The sequence below is a fragment of the Neofelis nebulosa genome, chromosome 7 (genome assembly GCF_028018385.1).
Source record: "Neofelis nebulosa isolate mNeoNeb1 chromosome 7, mNeoNeb1.pri, whole genome shotgun sequence".
Classification (NCBI taxonomy): Eukaryota; Metazoa; Chordata; class Mammalia; order Carnivora; family Felidae; genus Neofelis; species Neofelis nebulosa.
Window position 1 is genome coordinate 140123248 of NC_080788.1, and position 23774 is coordinate 140147021.

At 48.9% G+C, this 23774-nt stretch overlaps 2 protein-coding genes across 9 annotated transcripts in view; both read left to right on the forward strand.

The window, feature by feature from the left end:
* Window positions 1–6244, forward strand: part of AK7 (adenylate kinase 7) — a 74759-nt gene extending 68515 nt beyond the window's left edge. Inside the window, exons 18-19 of the mRNA XM_058740593.1 lie at window positions 4703–4861; window positions 5606–6244. Coding sequence (XP_058596576.1) covers window positions 4703–4861; window positions 5606–5644 — 198 coding nt within the window. The 3' untranslated portion in view covers window positions 5645–6244. The remainder of the gene's footprint in view (window positions 1–4702; window positions 4862–5605) is intronic.
* A 14432-nt stretch (window positions 6245–20676) lies between these two features.
* Window positions 20677–23774, forward strand: part of PAPOLA (poly(A) polymerase alpha) — a 61780-nt gene continuing 58682 nt past the window's right edge. For 4 of the 8 annotated variants that reach the window (XM_058740239.1, XM_058740245.1, XM_058740243.1 and 1 more), the window contains exon 1: window positions 21101–21257. In XM_058740239.1, the coding sequence (XP_058596222.1) occupies window positions 21199–21257 (59 nt within the window). In that variant the 5' untranslated portion in view covers window positions 21101–21198. Of the gene's footprint in view, window positions 20857–21099; window positions 21258–23774 lie in introns of those variants that run through there. The other 4 variants (XM_058740240.1, XM_058740244.1, XM_058740247.1 and 1 more) reach the window with 2 other exon arrangements.

A 23774-nucleotide genomic window follows, 5' to 3' on the forward strand; every position in this document is an offset into this window, starting at 1 on the left:
AACGGCCTGCGCGGTCTAAGCCGTCCGCACAGAGCGCGACGCGGGGCTCGAACCCGCGAGCCGAGAGCTCGTGACCTGAGCCGAAGTCGGACGCTAACCCGCCCGAGCCGATTTCTAGAAGGTGCCCAGGGTCTTTTGCTTGGTGTAAATAATACCGGTAACAAAAACCAGCCGTCGCCAGTAGTAGTGATGATACGCAGCCCTGCCAGCGTGTGACATTGTGCCACGCACGCGCCAGCCTTGGGATTACATTGGACTTTGCTCCGCTTACCCACGTGACCCGGTGGTCGGCCTCCTTCACCCTCCCGACTCCCCAGATCACCGAGTCCTCCCTATTCTGCCTCCTAAAATCGCGCGCAGATCCGTCCGCAGCTCCTCACGCGCTCACTTACCCTCACGCACTCGCCCTCACACACACCCTCACACCCTCACACACACCCTCACACCCCCACTCACTCACACTCCCTCTCACAGTCACATAACCCTCACATGCATTCACACACTCACGTACACATGCGCGCACTTGCCCTCACACACGTGCGCGCTCACCGTCGCATGCACACACTCGCGCACTCACGCACACACTTACACCCACTCACACCACACGCACACTCGCACTCCCTCACACACTGACGCACACACTTGCCCCTACACGCTCATGCGCACACACCCACACGCTCACGCACACACCCCTCACACTCACCCATACTCACACTCTCACACTCAGTCACACACTCACACCCTCACCCTCACACACATTCACACACTGACGCACACACTTGCCCTTACACGCTCACACACACCCTCACACCCCCACTCACTCACACTCCCTCTCACACATAACCCTCACATGCATTCACACACTCACGTACACATGCGCACACTTGCCCTCACACACGTGCGCGCTCACCGTCACATGCACACACTCACGCGCACACTCACACCCCCACTCCCTCACACTCCCTCACACACTCCCATACACCCTCACACGCATTCACACTCACGTACACATGCGCACACTTGCCCTCACACACTCACGTGCGCACTCACGGTCACATTCGCACACACGCACACACACCCTCTCACACTTCGTCACACACTCACACCCTCACCCTCACATACTGACACACACACTTGCCCCTACACGCTCACGCGCACACACCCTCATCCACACACACGCACACGCTCTCACACTCACACTCCCTCACACTCACACACATTCACACCCTCACCCTCACACATTCACACACACACTGACGCACACACTTGCCCTTACACGCTCACACACACCCTCACACCCCCACTCACTCACACTCCCTCTCACACATAACCCTCACATGCATTCACACACTCACGTACACATGCGCACACTTGCCCTCACACACTCACGTGCGCACTCACGGTCACATTCGCACACTCACGCACACACACCCTCTCACACCTTCACACTCACGCACACTCGCACTCGCTCACATACTCATGCACACCCTCACCCACACACTGACACACACACTTGCCCCTACACGCTTATGAGCACACACCCTCACACTCACACATACTCACACTCTCACACTTCGTCACACACTCACACCCTCACCCTCACATACTGACACACACACTTGCCCCTACACGCTTATGAGCACACACCCTCACACTCACACATACTCACACTCTCACACTTCGTCACACACTCACACCCTCACCCTCACATACTGACACACACACTTGCCCCTACACGCTCATGCGCACACACCCACTCACGCACACACACCCTCACACTCACGCATACTCACACTCTCACACTCCGTCACACCCTCACCCTCACACACATTCACACACTGACGCACACACTTGCCCTTACTCGCTCACGTGCACACACCCTCATCCACACACACGCACACGCTCTCACACTCACACTCCCTCACAGTCACACACATTCACACACACACGCACACACTCTCCCTCGCGCACACGCTCGCACACTCTGCTCGGACACATCTGCTATTCCCCGATGTGTTTAACCAACGCATCATCAGGCGTCTGGGCGGCTCAGTCAGTAGAACGTCTGACTTCAGCTTGAGGTTCGGGAGTTCGAGCCCCGACACCGGCTTGCCGCTGCCAGCCTGTGCGCGCAGAGCCTGCTTCGGAGCCTCTGCCCCCCTCTGTCTGCCCCTCCCCGCTTGCGCTCTCCCCCAAATAAATAAATATTAAAAAACAAACAACGCATCATCCGAGTCAATAACCTCCTCACTTGCTTGGAGTCTTTCCTAAAAGTCATCTTTCCCCTGAGGACTTTCCTGGGCACCATAGCTGAAGTGTCAACCCCCTGGGCGCCTGGGCGGCTCAGTCGGTTAAGCGCCGACTTCCGCTCGGCTCGTGATCTCACGGTCGGTGAGTTCGAGCCCCGCGTGGTCGGGCTCTGTGCCGACGGCTCGGAGCCCGGAACCTGCTTGGGATTCTGTGTCTCCCTCTCCCTCTGCCCGTCCCCCACTTGTGCTCTCTCTCTCTCTCTTTCAAAAATAAATACACATTAAAAACAAAACAAAATAAAATAAAATTTCAACCCTGCCGCTCCCCACGCATGTCATATCCCCTCTTACACTTTTGCTTTTAAAGACTTTCTTTTTCAGTAACCTCTACACCCAACGTGGGGCTCGAACTCACAACCCCGAGATCAAGAGTCTCACGCTCCACGGACTGAACCAGCCAGGCGCTCCCCCCCTTCCCTTTTATACCTTTTAACTTCCTTCTTTGCACGTATTCTAATGGACTATGTATTTTACACATTTATCTCGTTTATGGTCTTCTCCCTGCGTAGAATTAAAATTACGTGAGGACGAGGATTTTGGTCTATGTTGTTCGCTACTCTATTTCCATAGCAGACACTCAACAAATATTTGTGGAAGGAAGGGGCAGTGGGAGGAAGGATGTCCTTATGGACACGTGCTTGGGTGCCTGATTAGCTCCTCAGCTGGAATGCCCGAATTTTGGTAGGCGAGACTATACCTGGTCCAACTGTTGATACTTCTAAAGTACCTTCCAGCAAGGGTACAGCAGGGCACACGTTGCCTACCAGCCTGCTTTCTCAATTTTGCTCACAAAGTATCAATCTGATAAACAAAGCCCCCAGCTCCCGGCTCTCACGTCCATTTCTGTGATCAGAGCTTTACCAGCTTTTCCGAGGCAGCTGGCATCGGTCTCTCGTAAGTCGCGTGTCTTCTCTGCCCACGTTCGGGCTGTGTGTCCCTTTCTGAGTGTTTTTGCAACGACAGCTGGCGAGAAGGCAGTGTGATGGGAGCAGGAACGGCCTCGGGAGACAACGGTGTGTGTCCCGAGCTGTGTGCTGCGAGAGCCCAGATTCCGCTCCTTCTCCTGGTACATATGTGACTCTGCACAAGCCACTCTGTGCCTCAGTGTCTCCATCTGTGAGACGGGGGTGATGACAGTGCCGGCTTCATACAGCCGCGGGGGTGACGAAAGAGTCCGTTTATGTAGAAGAACACGGCCAATGCCTGGCAAATTCCATGCATCTCACGATAGCCTACCTTTTTTTTTTTTTTTTTTTTAGGTTTGTTTGTTTTGAGAGACATGCGTGTGTATGTGTGAGTGTGCATGCGTGAGCCAGGGAAGGGCAGAGAGGAGGAGACAGAGACGCCCAAGCAGACTCCACGCTGTCAGCACAGAGCCTGACTCGAGGCTCGATCCCACGGACTATGAGATCGTGACCTGAGCCGAAATCAAGAGTTGGACGCTTAACTGACTGAGCCCCCCAGGCTCCCCCCATGATAGCCTAGCTTTTTATGCTACGTTGCAAATAGTTTTTCTCATCATTTATCTTTTGACAGCTTGCATGGTGTTTCTTCTGGACATAAGGAAGTTTTATGTTTGCATGTAGTCAAATCCATCAATCTTTTTCCCGTGTTGGTTTCTGGATTTGCTGTCTTGCTGGGAAAGACTCTTTTTGAACAAATAATATCAGTTAGGACTCTTTATCTTGCAAGTGACAGAAAAGCAAACTGAAAATAGCTTAGAAACTTAAAAAAAAAAAAAACTTATGGAAAAAAAAGAAATAAAAAAACGTATGGGTTTACCTAACAGAAAAGTCCAGGGGTAGGGCTGGCTTCAGGCAAGGCTTGATAGAGCTGCTCAGATGATGTCACCAGGGACCTGGGGTCCTTGTCTCTGCTCTGCCTTCCACATTGCTGATATGTTTATCCTTAATTAAGGCTCATAACCAGGAGGCGGGCTGGACTGATGGGCTTAAGTCCCACTGAAACCACCAGGCTAAGACGGGACGTTTCTCAAAGGAAACCTGGAATTACTATTCCCAAGAGAGGGGGGAACGGTATGGTGAGCGAGGAATAACGGGTGTCCACCAGACGAGTACCTTCTAGACCTATTAGCACTCCTGTGATTCTTTCCTTCGTCCCTTCCTTCCTACCCTCCCACGCTTATCTAGGCATCTAGGAATTACCTTGATCTAAGAAGTGGCTTAAGGATCCGGTTTATTATTTTCTGGATTACTAAGCGGTTGTGGTAACACCAGTTACATCTTTTCTCTGCTGTTTCAAATGCCATCTTTATGATAACGTGGTGAACACTTACAGCAATATCTATCGTGTTCTAAAGTACTCCAGGACGAGTTGGGTGGAAATGCTCTCCCCTTTCTGTTTACCCCAACCCCCCAATGTTCTGTTTGTAGAATAAACGACTAGAGGAAGTGAAAAGAGAAGAAAGAGAATTATTAGAGGCCCAGTCGATTCCCCTGAGAAACTACTTAATGACCCACGTGATGCCAACACTTATGCAGGGTCTGAATGAATGTTGTAAGGTCCGACCGGAGGATCCCGTTGATTTTCTGGTAAGAGATTTTTTTTACAGGCTTTTTAAAAATGTTTATTATTTTTTAATTTTTTTAAATGTCAGCACGGAGCCCGGTTTGGGGCTCGAACCCACAAACTGTGAGATCATGACCTGAGCCAAAGTCGGACACTTAACTGACTAAACCACCCAGGTGCCCTTTTCTTTATTTATTTTTGAGAAAGCGAGAGAGAGCAAGGGAGGGCCAGAGAGGGGATGGGGAGAGAATCCCAAGCAGACCCCTCACTGTCAGCACAGAGCCCGACATGGAGCTTGATCTCACAAACTGTGAGATCATGATCTGAGCTAAAACCAAGAGTCAGACACTTAACTGACTGAGCCACCCAGGAGCCCCTATAGTAAGATTTTATTACTCATTTGAGAGTAAAGATTTAGGTACTTTTATTTTTATTTATTTTATTATTATTTTTATGTTTTATTTATTTTTGAGAGAGAGAGAGAGAGAGAGAGAGAGAGAAACGGAGTGCGAGCAGGGGAAGGGCAGAGAGAGAGGGAGACACAGAATCCGAAGCAGGCTCCAGGCTCTGAGCTCTGAGCTGTCAGCACGGAGCCCGATGCGGGGCTCAAACTCACGAACCGTGAATCATGACCTGAGCCGAAGTCGATGCTTAACCGACTGAGCCACCCAGGCGCCCCTTTGTACTTTTATTTTTAAATCGTAATCATTAGTAGCAATGTCTTCCAAATTGTTGACTTGTCTTTTTTTTCTTTCTTTCAATTATAGGCAGAGTATCTCTTCAAGAACAATCCTGAAATACAGTGAAACTTTACAGATCGCGTATGATATACCTTTGTGGAGTTAGAGTTTAACATTGTAATTTGAAAAATTTGCTTTAAAAAAAAAATGCGTTTCCAGTTTTTGGAAAGTTCCTTGTCTTCCCCACAAGCAAATACTTTATTACGTAGAAGCATTATAAAAAGCTGTATGGCAACGAGTGACATCATTAAAGAACTTTATTTGAAAGGTAAATGATAAAGTATGCATAGCTCATGGGACAAATACTGATTTTATATTGTATTCATAGTCAAGGTATTCTGCACACTTGGATGTACGGTATGCTTTGTTGACTCACACTTTGTCAGATGTGATTGGTTTCCACTGGGTTAATTTCTGAGTTCGGGGTCAGTTTCCCAGGCAATGAGTCAGAGAGAGAATGATAAACCTCTTGGTAGAAAAATTCCCGTAACAGAATGAATAATCCTAATATTTGTGGTAATTAAAAGCCGCCGAGTATGTTCAACAAACTTTACAATGCAGGCATAGGCAATCAAGCCCTATGGTCTTTTCCAGCTTGAAAAGCCCTATAATTTCCAGAATGACACGGAATGAGAAAATTAAACTAATCAACTAGGTTTATTTTAATGGAGTATATTTTGTCTCTTTAAATAACGTAACCTGGGGGCGCCTGGGTGGCTCAGTCGGTTGAGCATCTGACTTCGGCTCGGGTCATGATCTCACGGTTCGTGGTTTGAGTCCTTCCTGCATTTGGTTCCATGCTGTCAACACAGAGCCCTCTTCAGATCTTCTGTCCCCCCTTCTCTCTGTGCTCCTCCCCCGCTCATTCTTTCCCTCTCTCTCTCTGAAAAGAAAGAAACTGAAATGGATCTACATATATAATGTAGTCTGAATATAACTGCACTTTTTTTTTTATTGAGGTAAAATACACACAACATAAAATATACCATCGTGACCACTTAAAAGTGTACAATTCGGGGGCCCCTGAGCGGCTCAGTTGGTTAAGCCTCCCGACTCTTGATTTCGGCTCGGGTCGGGATCTCTCGGTCGGTCGTGAGATCAAGCCCCGCCTCGGCCTTTGCGCTGAGAGTGTGGCGCCTGTTGGGATTCTCTCCCTCTGCCTCTCCCCACCCCTCTCAAAGATAAATAAATAAACTTTAAAGCATACAGTTCAGTGGCACTAAGCACATTCTCTATGTTTGTTCCATGAAAGGGAGGTGTGTGCAAAACGACCTCCAAAGCCCAAAGGGGCAGTAAGACGGAAGAAAAAGGCTGACAAATCGAGCTTGATAAGAAATGGCTTATTAAGGGGACTTGCCAGACTCCAGCTCCAGCAGGTCCAGGGGTTCCCCAAGGATGAACGGGCGTCGGCAAAAAAGTGAAAAAAATAAAATAAAACAAAAATAAAAACGGACACAGACCACAGCAGTGCGTGGAACTGGCCGCTTTATTGTGGCAAACGTGGCATTATGTTTGTTCGCAATTTCCTTGTAGCGTCATCTATGTTTTCTGGCATTACCTGATTCTAAAAATGTTCCTACGTGTAATCACCCTTTAAGGAATAACATGGTTATTTTTTCACAACGTTCCCTCCTGCCCGTTGCTGACTGATTAATTTCTTACATTATTTTCATGATGTATCTACGTTTATCATCTATGAAGCATTTGCTCTGCTGCTTTCATGAAAGGTCATCTATCTCTCAACCCCTCAGGCGGAACAGTTACAGGGACATGACCTCTTAGTTGTTTCCCTGAACCATTTGTGGTTTGAGGAACAACTGTTTGCCTCGGTCGGAGGTGCCAGGAGGGGGCCAAGAGGGCCTTAGGAACCCACGCCTTATACATTCTCAGAGAGACAATGCACCTAGGAACTAATGAACCATTCTGTACTTTAGCCGACTAGGTTCAGTCATCATCTGGAATGCCTCCGGGGGGCCAAGTGGGCCTAGGGGTTGGGGTAACTTGTGCCCATAGATACGCTCCTTAGTTACCGGAGTGGGGCTTTCAAATCCATTTGTTCCTTCCTTGGCTGGGAAATGTATGAGGCTATCCTTCCTCTGGGTAGAGGAGTCTTTATAGGGGGTGGCAAGGGCTAAATGTAGGGCCGCACGATTTCCCCGCGGAACCTTCTTTCTCTCCCCGATGGTTTTTTCCCCAGGGGGCCTGTCGAGGGCAATTTCCCAACAGACGATTCCCCAGGTGCTTTTATTAAGGCCAAATTACATAAAAGCGGGAGTACAAGGAGCTTCGCTGTCGCTGGGCCGCCCGCCTGTATAGCCCTAGGGGCTGGGAGTCCACCCAGTGGGAGAATGGTTAAAAATAAGTGTGTGTAATAGTCCGATTTTGGGGACAGATCAAGAACGGTTACGCCCCGAGGGTGCATTTAAGGGTGTGGTTGAACAAAAGGAGAGAATGTGAGGGGAGCGCTGTGCTCATGAAAGCTTCGGGTCACCGAGCTGTCATCAGGGCACACTTGTCCCAGATGGGGTTAGTCTGTTCCAGCCGATGTTGGATACTCGTCACCACTACCCGGCCTCAGAACCTTTCCATCGCCCCAAATGGAACTCCTGTACCCTGTACTAGCCCTTCAACCCAGCTCCTGGCGGCCACCAATCCGCTTTCTGTCTCTCTGGATTGGTTTCTTCTGGATATTTTATGTAAACAGAATCCTACAGCGTGTGGCCTTTTGTGTCTTCTCTCACTGGCATGTGTTCGAAGCTCACGTCGTGGCACGGGTTCCTTTTTGTGGCTGAATACTATTCCCACGTACGGACACGCCACCGGTCTAATCGTTCATTCGCTGATGGACAATTTGGGTTGTCTCCACCTTTCAGGTAATTGTGAATAGTGCTGCTGTGAACATTTGTGTACAAGTTCTTGCCTGAATAACCGTTGTCCGTTTTGGTGGGGGGCTTGCTCCCTTCGTACTTGGGTTGACTGTCTTTTTGCCATTGAATTGTAAGAGTCCTCTCTATATTCTGGATGTAAGACCCTTATCAGATAGAGGATTTGCAAATATTTCCCCTATTCTGTGGCTGGTGTTTTCTTTCTTTCTTTTTTTTTTTTAATTTTTTTAAATGTTTTTATTTATTTTTGAGACAGAGAGAGACAGAGCATAAGCAGGGGAGGGGCAGAGGGAGACACAGAATCTGAAGCAGGCTCCAGGCTCTGAGCTGTCAGCACAGAGCCCGACGCGGGGCTCGAACTCAGACTGTGAGATCATGACCTGAGCTGAAGTCGGATGCTCAACCGACTGAGCCACCCAGGTGCCCCTGTGGCTGGTGTTTTCACTCTCTTGATGGTGCCCTTTCGTGCCAAAAAAGCTCGCCATTTTGATGACATCCCACTTACCTATATTTTTCTTTTGCTTCACTGCACTATTTTTTTTTTTTAATTTTTTTTCAACGTTTTTTATTTATTTTTGGGACAGAGAGAGACAGAGCATGAACGGGGGAGGGGCAGAGAGAGAGGGAGACACAGAATCGGAAACAGGCTCCAGGCTCCGAGCCATCAGCCCAGAGCCTGACGCGGGGCTCGAACTCACGGACCGCGAGATTGTGACCTGGCTGAAGTCGGACGCTTAACCGACTGCGCCACCCAGGCGCCCCTGCACTATTTTTGACCCTTATACTTCAAGTTGCAAGTCATGAGCCCTCGTGACACTTACCTTAATCCTAGAGCCTTAATCATAGTCACCTTTTCGTGCCTTCCCACGATGGTTACATTTCGGGACCTTGCTTCTTAGTTCGCTGAGAAAACCCAAGCAATCAAAAGGGCTGTTCTCTTCTCCCTACTGCAAACTGGCTGTTTCGCTTCCGTGCTCCCATCCGAGACCAACTCCTGACTCCCTGGGTGCATCCCTGCTCACGTCATCAGATTCTGTTCCTAGGGTGGTCTCTTCTCTCCCACAGCCTGACTCTCCCCCTCCTTTCTGGATCATCACTCTTAGCGTTGAACTTAACGTACTAGCTCCCACGCTTCCAAACAAAACAGGACAGGGGTACCGTTTGTGGGTTCGAACTCCACGTTGGGCTCTGCACCGACAGCGTGGAGCCTGCTCGGGATTCTCCCTCTCCCTCTCTCTCTCTCTGCCCCTCCCCCACTCATGTGCATACACGCGCGCTCTCTCTCTCTCTCTCTCTAATAAATAAATAAGCATTAAAAAACCCCACACAGGACAGAAGCTGATTAAAATGCAAAAGCCTTCCTAGACTTTGGTGTCCCCTTCCAGCCAGGGTCCCAAGATCCTGCTCCCCTTTAGGTCAAGGTTACAGTGACCTCCACATTTCTAAATCCCTTGGCCGAATCTGGGTCCTCATCTTACTTGACCTCTGCGAGCATCTTATCATTTCCTCCCTGAAGCCCCCTCTTCCTTCCACCCGAGTGTCTAAAGCAGGGCCAGTCCAATTCGTATTGCTCTCCCCCCTCCTCCCCACCACTGCTCCCCGCCCCCTGCCCACCATCTCAGGGACCCTCAATTCCATCCTTCCAAAGCTTGGTGTCACCTGCAACACTTATCCACAGTCAGTTCGCCAGCGCATCCTATGGGCCCGGCTTCTGCCACATGTTCCAAGTCCCCTGCTCCTCACCCCTCCGATGCGACTGTCCTGCCCCAGACACCTCCATCTCCCACCTGGCTGGCTGCTGTCACCCATGACCGGGCTGCTACTTCCTGTGACTGCTCTCCACATACCGGCAGGGGGATCCTGTTCAAACAGAAGTCAGATCGGCTCCCAGACCTCCGGGGCCTTGCAATCCCACATTGGGCGGGGGTGGGGGGGTGGGGGGGTGGGAGGCAAAGTCCCGACCTTGCCTAGGAGGCCCGACACAGCCTGACCCCTCGTGCCCTCACTGCCCCCTCACTTCACTCTTCACTGCCAAGTACGGTCTGCTGTGGGGCCGTCGCCTGGAATCCTCGGCCCACACATCTCCCTGTGGCTCACTGTCACTTTGTCCTTGGCTTGGATCCAATATGTCCCTGGAGGGGCCTCCTCGGCCCGTCTTGTCCACGGCGCCCCACTCCGTTCTTGTTCTCTGCTTATGTTGACGTTCTGTGTGTTTCTCGTCTCTCTCCCCCACTAAAATGTAAGCTCCACAGAGGTGGGGGTTTCGGTTTTTTCCTGGGTCTTCAGAGATGAAGAAAGTACATAGCTTCATGGTAGACGTGTAATAAATATGAGTGAATGAAAGCTTTGCAGCTGACATTTTGTTACAGCTATTGTGATTTTTTTATGTATAACCGATTCCAGTCTCCAGTCCTTTGCGGAAGTCCATAATATACATTTCCATACGGCTGTGATGGGTTTACTCAAGTAACTCTGGGGGTCACTACGAGGCTTCACTAATGGCACCGATTTTCGTGAATTCACCATGGAGTCCAGCCCTCAGCCACGCCCTCAGGATAGGTAGGACCCTGAGACGCTGACTTACCTTAAGTCTCCTAGGAGACAAGAGAGGTCAGGGTACCGACTTACTTACAACGGGACACCATAGTTGTTGTTTTCTTTTAAAAAAAAGTTTTTTTTTTAACGTTTTTTTTATTATTGAGAGACAGAGCATGAGCAGGGGAAGGGCAGAGAGAGGAGGAGACACAGAATCCGAAGCAGGCTCCGGGCTCCGAGCTGTCAGCACAGAGCCCGGCACGGGGCTCGAACTGATGAACTGGAGATCACGACCTGAGCCGAAGTCGGACGCTTAACTGACTGAGCCACCCAGGCGCCCCACGGCAGGACACCATAGTTGTTGGGTGGGAAGGTGCTCACACCCATTTTGCCAAGGCATTCTCTTCCTGGAAGCAGATTTTCTGAGTAGCCAGACGGTCACAACTGCTTGGTGAACGCAAAACCAGGACGAGGCATTGGCCTCAGCTAGTGCGGTCTGTCCACCCCCGCCAGACCTGTCACGTGTTCTGGTTCTTCCTGACAAGGTGCACTTGCCAGGACTTTTGGATGGGCGGTGAATTTTTACCTCTGTGATTCTCCTTGACACATTCGCACTTCAGAGATATTAATATATTCATCCTTTCAGGTCTAAGGTTGGGAGGCGCTCTAAGGTGACTTTTCACTTTTCTGTCACTTTATAATTAAAGTCTCTGAAGGCAATTTTCCCTAAAATCTGAGCAGGCCAGCTCGTCACTGCTAAGCATCCTCTCTCTATAGCTGTAATTTGGATAGACATATACACCTATAGTTTGGATAGACATATTTCCATATTACTTAAAAGAGCTGGTGCCATTTACAATAAAATGCCCAGGTACAATCTAAAGAAGATGTGTAAGACCTCTACACTGAAAATTATAAAACACTGCTGATAGTATTTAAAAATGAAAAAAATGGAGGGATAAACTATGTCAATGGCTTGTGAAGCTCAATATTGTTAATATTTCAATTCTTTCCCCAGTAATGATATAGAGAGTCAATGCAATCCTAATCAAATTCCCAGTGGTTTTTTTTGTTTGTTTGTTTCATGGGAATTGATCATCTGATTCTGAAAAGTATTTGGTAATGCAAGGGACCTGGAATCATCAGAGCAGTCTTTTTTTAAAATTTTTTTTTAATGTTTAGTTATTTCTGAGACAGAGAGAGATTGAGCATGAGTGGGGGAGGGGCAGAGAGAGAGAGGGGGACACAGAATCTGAAGCAGGCTCCAGGTTCTGAGCTGTCAGCCCAGAGCCCCACGCGGGGCTCAAACTCACAGACTGCAAGATCTTGACCTGAGCCGAAGTCGGACGCTCAACCGATTGAGCTACTACCCCCCCTTTTTTTTTTTTGAGAGAGAGAAAGAACAAGTGCACACACCTGTGATTGGGGAGGGGCAGAGAGAGAGGGAGAGGGACAGAGAATCCCAAGCAGGCTCCATACTGTCAGCACGGACCCCAACATGACAGGGGCCAAAATCAAGAGTCGGGTGCTTACCTGCTTAACCCGCTGAGCCACCCAGGTGCCCCCAGAGCAGGCTTAAAGAATGACAAGGAACCTGAAGGACTGCACTCTCCAGGTATCAAGGCTTATTATAAAACTACAGTAATTAAGATCAATGGAACAGAAAATATGGTCTTTCCTATAAATGGGGCAGGTCGTTTTAGAGGGTCATACGTTTAAAAAAAATCAACCAAACCCCCCCCCACCAAACCCAAAAAAACCCAAACCCTTGACCTCTAACTCACACTATATGTAATATTATTTTAGGATGCCTTGTGGACCTAAACAGGAAAGTCAAAGCAATAAAGCTTCTACAATAGAATAAAACATGAGAGGAGTTCTTCATAACCCAGGGGTGGGTGAAGATTTCTCAAGGAAATATTAAAAGAGTAAAAAGGGGGTGCCTGGGTGGCTCAGTTGGTTAAACATCCGACTTCAGCTCAGGTCAGGATCTCACAGTTTGTGAGTTTGAGCCCCGCATCGGGCTCTGTGCTGACAGCTCAGAGCCTGGAGCCTGTTTCGGATTCTCATTCTCTTTCTGCCCCTCCCCTACTTGTGCTCTGTCTCTCTCTGTCTCTCAAAAATAAATAAAAATGTAAAAAAAAAAAATTAAAAAAAAAGAGTAAAAAGTCATGCTTCAGAATTAGGAAGATACTTGCAATGGATATACATCGATACGCACTGAAGATATAGGACAGAGGACTTGTACTCAGAATATTTTAAAAATTCCTTCCAAGTCAATAAAACTGACAGCCCAGTGTATTTATTTATTGACAATCCAATTTAAAAAAAAGAAGAGGGGCGCATGGGTGGCTCAGTTGGTTAAGCCACCAAGTCTTGGTTTCGGCTCAGGTCACGATCTCGCTGTTCGTGAGTTCGAGCCCTGCCTCGGGCTCCACACTGGGAGTGCGGAGCCTGCTTGGGATCTCTCTCTCCTTCTGTCTCTCTGCCCCTCCCCTGCTCACTGTCGGTCTCTCTCCCTCTAATTAAATTAATTTTAATTCAAATTAAGAATAAAATAAATATAGGCAGGTGACTTGAGAAACCACTTCATCAAGAGGATATGTGAATGGACAATTAGCATATTAACAAGTGCTCAAAGCCATTACTCATGACTCATCAGAGAAAGACAAATGCAAACCACAGGGGGATTCCACCCCACTGCCGCCAGATGGCTGAAATCAAGTGGACTGTTTCCATCAAGGGTCGAGGGGGGATGTGGAGCCGCTGAAACACTCCCATACCGCTGGTGGGAGTACAGACTGATGCTGTCCCTGTGAAAACCTTTGGGAGCACTTACTAAAGCAGAGTACAGGCACATACATGACCCAGCAATGCCGTTCTTGGGTATATACCCAAGAAGGAGGAGTACTTACGTCTACAAAAAGGCACGTACCAGAATGTTCAAGCAACGTTACTCATAAAAGCCCCAAACTGGAAAACAAACAAACAAACAAACAAACCCCAAATGCCCATCAATAGGAGAAAGATCTATGGTGATATTTACAATAGGAGAAAGATACTGTGATAGCAGAGAATACCACACAGCAATGAAAAAGAATGAATTGTCAGTCTGACAAAGTCTCACAGACATAATGTCGCATGAAAGAAGTTATAAACGAGGGGAAGACTCTGTGATTCCCTATGTGGGAAGCTGAAAAATAAATATAACTGGTCCATGGCGATAGAGGTTAAAATAGTGGTTATCTGGCAACGGTGGTGGTAATGATAGAGGGTTATTCGCTGGGAGGGAGTCTGCCGGGGCACGGAACATTTTCTGTATCTTGATTTAAGTGATAGTTATATGGGAGCGTACACAGGATAAAAATTCATACAGCTTGGGGCGTCTGGGTGGCTCAGTCGGTTGAGCATCAGAGTCTTGATTTCGGCTCGGGTTCGTGATCTCACGTTTCGCGAGATCAAGCCTTGTGTCAGGCTCCGTGCTGACAGTGCAGAGCCTGCTTGGGATTCTCTCTCTCTCTCTCTCTCTCTCTCTCTCTCTGCCCCTCCCCCACTGGTGCTCTGTCTCTCTCTCAAAATAAATAAACTTAAAAAAAATTCATACGGGTCAATAGGGAGTCTTACAGAGAGGGAAAGCATAAAAGGCTTCATACTGGTACAGATTACCATATAATCGGAATTTCATAATCTTTTAAAAAGGAACCGGTGCTCTACCTTGAAAAAATACTGAAGTGGGGGCCTGGGTGGCTCAGTAGGTTAAGCATCTAACTTCAGCTCATGTCATGATCTCACGGTTTGTGAGTTCAAACCCTGTGTTGGGCTCTGTGCTGACAGCTCAGAACCTGGAGCCTGCTTCAGATTCTGTGTCCCCCCCCCTCTCTGCTCCTCCCCCACCCACTCATGCTGTCTCTCAAAAATAAATAAATGTTAAAAAAAAAAAATTTTTTTTTTCAAAGTGAAGTATAGCATGTGTCCTTAAAAGCTAAAAACAAAACGAAACAACTCCTTAAAATGCAGACCTGTTCATTGTCATAGAATTCCTTACAGCCCCTTCAGGGCTGTAAGTATTCAAAATACTATTCGAATTCCCAGTAAGGAATTTAGTCTTTTATATTTAAAAACATTTTTTTTAATATTTATTTTTGGGAGAGAGAGAGAGAGAGGCAGAGTGTGAGTGGGGGAGGGGCAGAGAGAGAAGGAGACACAGAACCTGAAGCAGGCCCCAGGCTCTGAGCTGTCAGCACAGAGCCCGATGCGGGGCTTGAACCCATGAACCATGAGATCAAGAGAGCGAGCAGGGGAGAGGCAGAGAGAGGGAGACAGAGGATCCGAAGCAGGCTCCATGCTGACAGCAGAGAGCCTGATTGTGGGGCTTGAACTCACAAACTGTGAGATCATGACCTGAGCCAAAGACAGATGCTTAACCGACTGAGCCACCCAGGTGCCCCCAGAAAGAATCTGATTCTTAAGTATCAATATTCACCAGGCACTGTTTTAATGCTTTGGGCTTAGGGTAGTTTGAACAACACAGTCAGGGCTGCTATCTTCATGGAGCTTAGATTTTAGTGACAATGACAGAATACATAATAATAAAGAAATTAGATGGGGCGCCTGGGTGGCTCAGTCGGTTAAGCGTCCGACTTAGGCTCAGGTCATGATCTCAGGGTTCGTGGGTTCGAGCCCCGCATCGCGCTCTGTGCTGAGAGCTCAGAGCCTGGAGCCTGCTTCGGATTCTGTGTCTCCCTCTCTCTCTGCCCCTCCCCCACTCGCACTCTGTCTCCCTCTGTCTCAAAAATAAATAAACATTAAAAAAAATAATAATAAAGAAATTAGCAAGGAAGTGCCGGTTATGCAAGAAGGATGATAATGCAAGGAAGCAGTTTAGACGAGGTGGTCCGGGAAGGCATCCAGGAGGCAGTGACACTGGGCTTTGACAGGCTGAGCACAAGCCAGCTGTGGGAAGGGCCAGGACGGCAGTGCAGAGGGTCAAGCACGGAGGCTCCGAGGCAGCAAGGCGCTGAGCATGTTTAAGGAAAGAATAGAGGCCGGTAGGGTTGAGGCACAGTGAGGAAAGGGGTGGGGCCTGAGATGAGGTTAGAGGGAAAAATTAAAAATTAAGAGCCAGATCACGAAAGGCCTTGTAAACCACTTTGGCTTGACTTTCCATTTTGTTTTGTTTTTTTAAATTTTATTTGAGAGGGGGGGAGGGAGGGAGGGAGGGAGAGAGAGCGAGGGAGAGGCCGAAAGAGAAGGAGAGAGAATCTCAAGCAGGCTCAGCACTGTCAGCATGGAGCCCACGAACCAGAACATCATGACTCGATCTGAAATCAAGAGTCAGATGCTTAACCGCCTGGGCCATCCAGGTGCCCCTTGACTTTGTAAGTCAAGTTTGGTTTTATTCTAAGAGCAATGGGAAGCCATTAAACTGGGTTTCCTGTGGGAGCGTCATAAAAGCTGAGTTCTGCTTTCAAAGCCCAGCTGCTGTCTGGAGAACGACCGGAAGGAAAGCGCTGCCACAATCGTCCAAGCCAGACGAGACAGTGGCGGAGGGGACGGAGCAGGGGGTGATTTCTGATGGATTTGATGGATAGGAGTTGATGATGGGTTGGCGATTTTGCTTCAGTGTGGAAGACCATCGTGCTGCTGACCAAAGGCAGGGACTCCAGGAGGCACAGGTCTGGGGCCAGTTATAATCAACATGCTACTGTGGTTCTTCCTTTCATGCAAATGGTGGGGGACATGGTCTCTAAAACATAAACTAATGGGGGCACCTGGGTGACCCACTCCTGCTTTCAGCTCAGGTCATGATCTCAGGATTTGTGGGTTTGAGCCCCATTTCGGGCTCTGCGCTGAGAGCGGGGAGCCTACTTGGGACTCTGTCTCCCCCCTCTCTGCCCCTCCCCCGCTCACTTGGGAGGGCACGCGCGCTCTCTCTCTCTCTCTCTCTAAAAATAAACAGACATGTAGAAAACACATAAACTAGGGGGTGTCTGGGTGGCTCAGTCGGCTCAGGCCGTGATCTTGCAGTTTGTGAGTTTGAGCCCTGCATTGGACTGTGCTGACAGCTCGGAGCCTGGAGCCTGCTTCTTTGGATTCTGTGTCTCCCTCTCTCTGCCCCTCCCCTGCTTGTGCTCTCTCTCTGTCTCTCAAAAATGAATAAATGTAAATAAATAAATAAATAAATAATACATAAACTAATTAACACCTACAGGAAATTTTAAAAAGAATTTAAACAAAATACAGCTCAAGTGTACAATACTCATTAGATGAAAGTGTTTATGTTACTACTTTTACTTTAGTGACTCATAAATCTGGTTAATCTTGGTTAAAAAAATTTAAAACTTATGCACCATTAGTAGCCAAATGAATCATTGTAGTTTGTTAATGGGATAAAAAACCTCCATATCAACATAGCGTCTCCAATTGCCACCTCCTAAATGACACTGAAAAAAAAAATCTAGCTAGTTTCAACAGGTCAAGAGGCTCTGCTCTCAAAAACATTTTTTGGGGGCGCCTGGGTGGCGCAGTCGGTTAAGCGTCCGACTTCAGCCAGGTCACGATCTCGCGGTCCGTGAGTTCGAGCCCCGCGTCGGGCTCTGGGCTGATAGCTCGGAGCCTTGAGCCTGTTTCCGATTCTGTGTGTCCCTCTCTCTCTGCCCCTCCCCCGTTCATGCTCTGTCTCTCTCTGTCCCAAAAATAAATTAAAAAAAAAAAAAAAAAAAAAAAAACATTTTTTGTGCATTTTTTTTTAGGTTTCCTTATTTATTATTATGAGACAGAGCGCGCGCGCGCGCGAGAGAGAGAATGCAGGCGGGCAGAGAGAGGGAGCGAGAGAGAGAATCCCAAGCAAGCTCTGCACCCGATGCGGGGCTCGAACTCATGAACCATGAGATCATGATCTGGGGTGAAATCAAGAGCCGGCCGCTTAACCCAATGAGCCACCTAGGCGTCCCCCCTCCCATTTCTGTGCATTTCTTAAACTGGAATGTACTGTGGACCTAGGAGAACCAGAAGACGTCTTCCCCCATCTGAGTAGCCAGTAGAAACAGGCACTGTGGTAGGGCGAGGGCCACAGCCATGGGGTGGCAGCTGGAGGACCGGGCAGGGCTCGGAGGACAAGGCAAAGACGAACAGCAGGGTTACTGCCTCCACCAGCACACTGGAGACTGGTTCTATCGGACTGTCCCCTCTGCTTGGCTCAAGTTACGTCCTTCAGTGGGTCCTAAACATTGGGGATACGGGAGCACCTAGCTCATCACACACGTGTGAACTTCCGGGTGGATTAGACTGTAGTCGCTGGGTGTGTGTAAGGCGCTTCCTAACATGCTGAGCTGAAACAGAACTCCAAGATCCAATTCTTGCTTTCAGAGTTTAAAATCTTTATCTCCAGCCCTGGCTTCTCTCCTCAGCTCCTGAGACGTGTTTTCGATCTCCTGGTAGACATTTCTAAAGGTCCCACCGGCGTTTCAAAAAACTCCTACCAAAGTACTCTCGTGACCTTGTGCAGTCTCCCAATCCTCCTGTTTCTCCCTCCGTTCTGTCACCTTCCCTAGAGCCTCTGAAATCATGTCTTCCCCTCCCTCACCTTTCACATTCAGGATTAACTACATCTCCTGAATCTCTCTGAAATCAGTCCCTTCTTTACCTTTTTTTAAAAAAACTTCTCTTGAGAGAGAGATAGAGTGAGCAGGGGAGGGGCAGAGAGAGGAACACACAAAGAATCCCAAGCATGCTCTGCACTGTCAGCACAGAGCCCGACGAGGGGCTAGAACTCATGAACCAGGAGATCATGACCTGAGCTGAAACCAAGAGTTGGATGCTTAACTGACTGAGCCACCCAGGTGCCCCTAACCTTTTTTCTTAAAAGTTTACTTATTTATTTTGAGAGAGAGAGAGAGAGAGACAGACAGACAGAGCAGGGGAGGGGCAGAGAGAGAGGGAGTCACAGAATCCGAAGCAGGCTCCAGGCTACGAATTGTCAGCAACAGAGCCCGATGCGGGGCTCGAACTCACCAAGTGAGAGATCATGACCTGAGCCAAAGTCGGACGGTTAACCGACTGAGCCACCCAGGCGCCCATGGATCTCAAACTTTCAAGCTTTAAAGGACGGGTGTGCTACTGGGCCCTCAACCCAAACCACCTTGATGACAAGAGGGTAAGGGAGTAAGTAGAATTGAGAATCAAGTTCAAGTCTGTCTCCCAATCAGCCCTGTTCAATAGAAATGAGGGCCACGTATAGAATTTAAAATGTCCTGGTAGCCACATTTTAAAAACAAACAGATGAAATTCATTTTAAACGATTTTTTTTTAATATATCCAAAGTACTATTTCAGTATGTAATGAATATAATAAGTATCAGGTATCTCATTATTTTGTTCCCAGTAAGACCCCTGAAATCTGTATTTTGCACTTACAGAACATCTTAAATGAACTAGCCTCATTCCCAGGGCTCAAAAGTCACAGGTGACAAACGACTATAGTGTCGGAGATTGCAGGTTTAGGTCCTGGGCTTCTCCCATTGAGCCTTTAGTGGTAGATGGTTCCTCCTGCTAGACAGATGTCCTGTGAAAACAGGGAAGTCCTTTGCCAAATTTCCCCAGGCTCCACGAGGAACCATTATTTAGTCTACTTAAATAATTTAGAACTTCATCTTCCCCGTATTTATTTCCTTCCCGACCCTCCATAAGCCTTCGGTGGGACACTTTCGATAGCATTCTAATTCGAAGAGGGAAGGAGTATCAGATCGGCTTCAGGCACTTTTCTTTCAACCGTTGCTCCGGGGGAGGAGGGTGGGGTACGCTCCCGGGTCCCACCCCCAGGGATAGATCAGGGCCGCACAACACAGTCCTTGCTCAAATCCCAACGGTTACTGCCAGCGATCTTTCCACGTACGTGCAGCAGCTTTATCGGTAAGTTCCAGGGCACCACTTGTTTGTAAAGATGAGCTCGTGCTCCAGAACTCGCCGTCATCACAGTCCTGCCCCGCAAACGGATTCATCCCACAAAGACTTCTAGAGCGCCTGCGTGCACACACTCTAGTGGCCAGAGGAGCCGAAAAGCTCGCCTAGGGGGACCCCGGTCTAGTAGGGGAGGGGAGTGTCCCAACAAGCAGCCCGAGCCAAGCACCCCCTCCGGCGCCAACACACGCAGCAATCGCCACAAGCCTCGGGGGCAGATCTTACTGTCGCTTGGCAGAACAGTACGAAGAGGCCGAGCAACTTGCGGCCACCCAAGGCACCGACCCGAGCGGCCCCGTCCTGAGCCCCGCGCGCTCGGGCGGCCCACGGCACACCCGTGGGCGCCTCGGTCCCCGCCAAGCGCGACCTCGGGCGGCGAGAACGGCGGCACCTCACAATGCGCTGGAAGCGGCGCCTCGCGCTCGGGCCCTTCCTCAGTCGTCGGGCCCGCGTCCGCGTCGTGCCCTCCGGCGTCCTCTCTCGAGGAACGGCCCACGGCCCGGAGCCTCCCGCACCGCTCCCACCAGACCCCCGACCCTCGCCGCGGAAGCGCTGCGGCCCCGGGGCGGAAATTGCCGGACCGCCGGCCGCCTCACGAACTACAGTTCCCGTGAGGCTGCGCGGGGCCGGGCGGCCTCGGCGCAGGCGCGCGCACGGCGTGCGTGGCGGCGTCAGCAGTTCTAGAACGTTGCTGTGGTAGCGCTCGGGCGCCATGTTAGGACGAAGGGGAAGGAGGAGAAGCGCTTAAAGCGGCGGGAGCGGTGCGGGAGTGGGGTTGGACCCAGGGCTGAGGCAGGCCCCCCCCTCCCTCCCGCCTCAGTGGATCATGCCCAGGGCGGCAGCGGCGGCGGTTGCGGGGGGGAAGTGACTGGGCGGTGCCGGCGCAGGAGACGATGCCGTTGTAAGTGATTTGTATTCTGTTTTCTCTAGCACGCCGGCGGGGCCTTGGGGGCGTCGGGGGGGGGAAGGGGGAGGGGGTGGCGCGAGAGCCGGGCCCTCGGCCCGGGGAGGGGGGCGGGAGGCAGGCGGGAACGGGGCTCTTCCTGTTTCCTCACCCGCTCGCCGCCGCACTTCCCCTAGTGCTCGGTTCCCGCTTCCCCCCACCCCTTCCTGGCTCCGCGGCCGTCGGGCCGGGGGGCCTTCCCCTTCCGGGACGGCCGGGGGAACCCGGACCGTACTGCGCCCGCTTCTCCGCCCCGTCCGAAAAAAGGAAAAGAGAAAACAAAACAAAACAAAAAAGCCAATGCCTGGCGGCGGGGAAGGAAGGCCCTGCTGGTCGCGGGGTCGGCACACGGGGTTCAGGTTCGCTCTCGGCGTCTCCCAGGCGCGTTTCGATGCTCTCTTCCTGGTCTGCCTCCGCCGCGTCCCTCTCTTCCTCCCGTTTCCAGGATGCCCAGATCGTGCGCCAGAGTTAACCCACTTCCACGTCCCAGCTTGCACGAGCACTAGCTCAAAGCGCAGTTTCGAGCGTCGAGCCTTGCTCCGTGTTTGGACCCCCCCCCCCGCCCCCAGGCTTTCCCCCACTCAGCGAAGGGGCACTTGCCAGGGTGTGTGTCCTCCGCAGCGCGTTTTGTTAGGTGTTGCTCTGTTTTGTTTTGATAGGGCAGTCGGATGCATTCTGCCTGCCTTCTCCCTCCGTTCTAGCGGTGCTTTACATTTTTCTCATTGTGGACTTAAAGCTAGTCCATCCCCGCCTTTCTGGTCTCTCTAGGGCTGCGTCTTCTCCCTTGCTTCCATTGTCGGGCGTTTTAAAAAAGTTTCTATTTTCTTTCTCTTTCAAAGAATGAGATGTAATTTGCGAGCTCATTGTTGGGATCGGAAGTAGCTTACAGTTGTTTTGTTTTGTTTGTTTTTCCTTTCTGCGTGTATGCAGCAGTGTCGAGGCCTAAATAGTGAGACTGCATTTCTTCCATTTATGAAGGTTCAAATGTAAGAGTGCTCCTCTGAGACTAGACTGAATTTTCTTCTTTGTGGTCCCCCAGTGAACCATGTAATTGACACTGGAAGTTTTACTTAAATGCAAAATAAAGGTCTTCTGATTTCTAGACACCTAATACAGCACCACAGGTTTATTTATTTATTTTTTTAAGTAAAGACCATTTCTTTTTCGCAAATATCACTGATTACAGTTTTACAAGTTTATAGGTCTGTGTACTTGTGTGCGTGTGTGTCTGTTTACAGCCGAGGCCCTAACTTTGACACAGGCTTTAAAACGTCTATTGCTTTTTATACAGTATTTTTAAAAAGAATTTCATGCTCCTTCTCACCCGCTCCTGTCCTTTTTAAAGGACCTGTCAACATTTCTGTAATGAGAATATTTGCTAGTTTTAATTAAATATGCAGACCTAAAATCTTGGAATCTGCAAGATCCCTGTTAATTGATTCATTCATCCTTTTAATGAAATGGTGGAAAGAGGCACTAGGAGCACTGATTTTTGTGGTATTTTCCAGTTCAGCAATTAAATGTTTTTGGTGATGCCATGTGACTTCTTTGTGTTAGCTCACGTCTATTGCTGTGCTTGAAAAGCAACTTTATGATAATCATGGCAGTGTTACAAATTGGTCAGTGATAGGAAATGTATGCCTTGAAAGGTTTTAATTAGAAATAACATAGTTGTGTCTTTCTCTTTAGAAAATAAAAATACTTTTACACCTACTTTTTCCCAGCATTCTTTGAGGAAGGGAGGTGTACGTTTTCTGTAAAGACCTCAGAGCAAAAAATTTTTTTGGAAGTAAGTTCAAATGTATAAAATGGAAGACAGAGTTAAGGCAGCAGATTCATACATGGATAATTAGCTTTCCAGTGTGTTTTTTGAAATGTTAACAATATGGCCAGCTTTTCATTAGCTGTCCCTTTCATTTTTAACCATAAGCGTAGTATACATTTAAGTAAACAACAGAAAGACCAGACTGCTTAGTTAAATACGCCTTTTTCCACATTGATTGGCTTTCTTTGTTTTTCATGTTCTGGTGTCACACTGTCTTTCATTTCATTTCTTTGAAGCTATGAATTGTGATTTCAGACTAGATCTTGTTTGATTTCCACTTGCAGTTTAGGGATGCCTGTCCTGTTAAATTTGGGTGGGTGGGAGTGTGTATAGACCTTACGTGAGTTGTCAGAATGGGTTAAATCAAAGAGTATTGAAGTTCGTTATAAAGCATTGTGAACAAGTGTTCCTGTTTTGTCTAAAAAGCATATGTAATAGCATGTGTAATTTTCAAAGGCTGGTCCAATTTAAGAGTCATGGTGATGGGGCACCTGGGTGGCTGAGTCGGTTAAGCGTCCGACTTCGGCTCAGGTCATGATCTCATGGTTCCTGGATGTTAGGGCTCTGGTCTGACAGAGCAGAGCTTGCTTGGGATTCTTCTCTCTCTGCCCCTCCCCTGCTTGAGTGCACTTGTTCGCTCTCTCTCTCTCTCTCTCTCTCTCTCTCAAAACAAATAAATAAATTTAAGAAAAAAAAGCCATGGTGATGAAGCTTCCAGAAATTTTGGTAATCTTAGGACCCATCAGTACAGTGTTTCTCTGGTAGGTATTGTTGACATTTATGGCCAGATAATTCTTTGGAGGGGTCTGTCTTATGTGTTGTAAGGTGTTTGTTTGCTTATTCATTTATTTATTTTTAAATGTTTTTATTCATTTTTGAGAGAGAGAGAGAGAATGTGAGTGGGGGAGGAGCAGGGAGACGGAGACACAGGATCTCCCAGGCTCTGAGCTGTCAGCACAGAGCTCTACACGGGGCTCAAAATCACGAACTGTGAGATCATGACCTGAGCTGAAGTCGGACGCTCAACCGACTGAACCACCCCGGCGCCCCC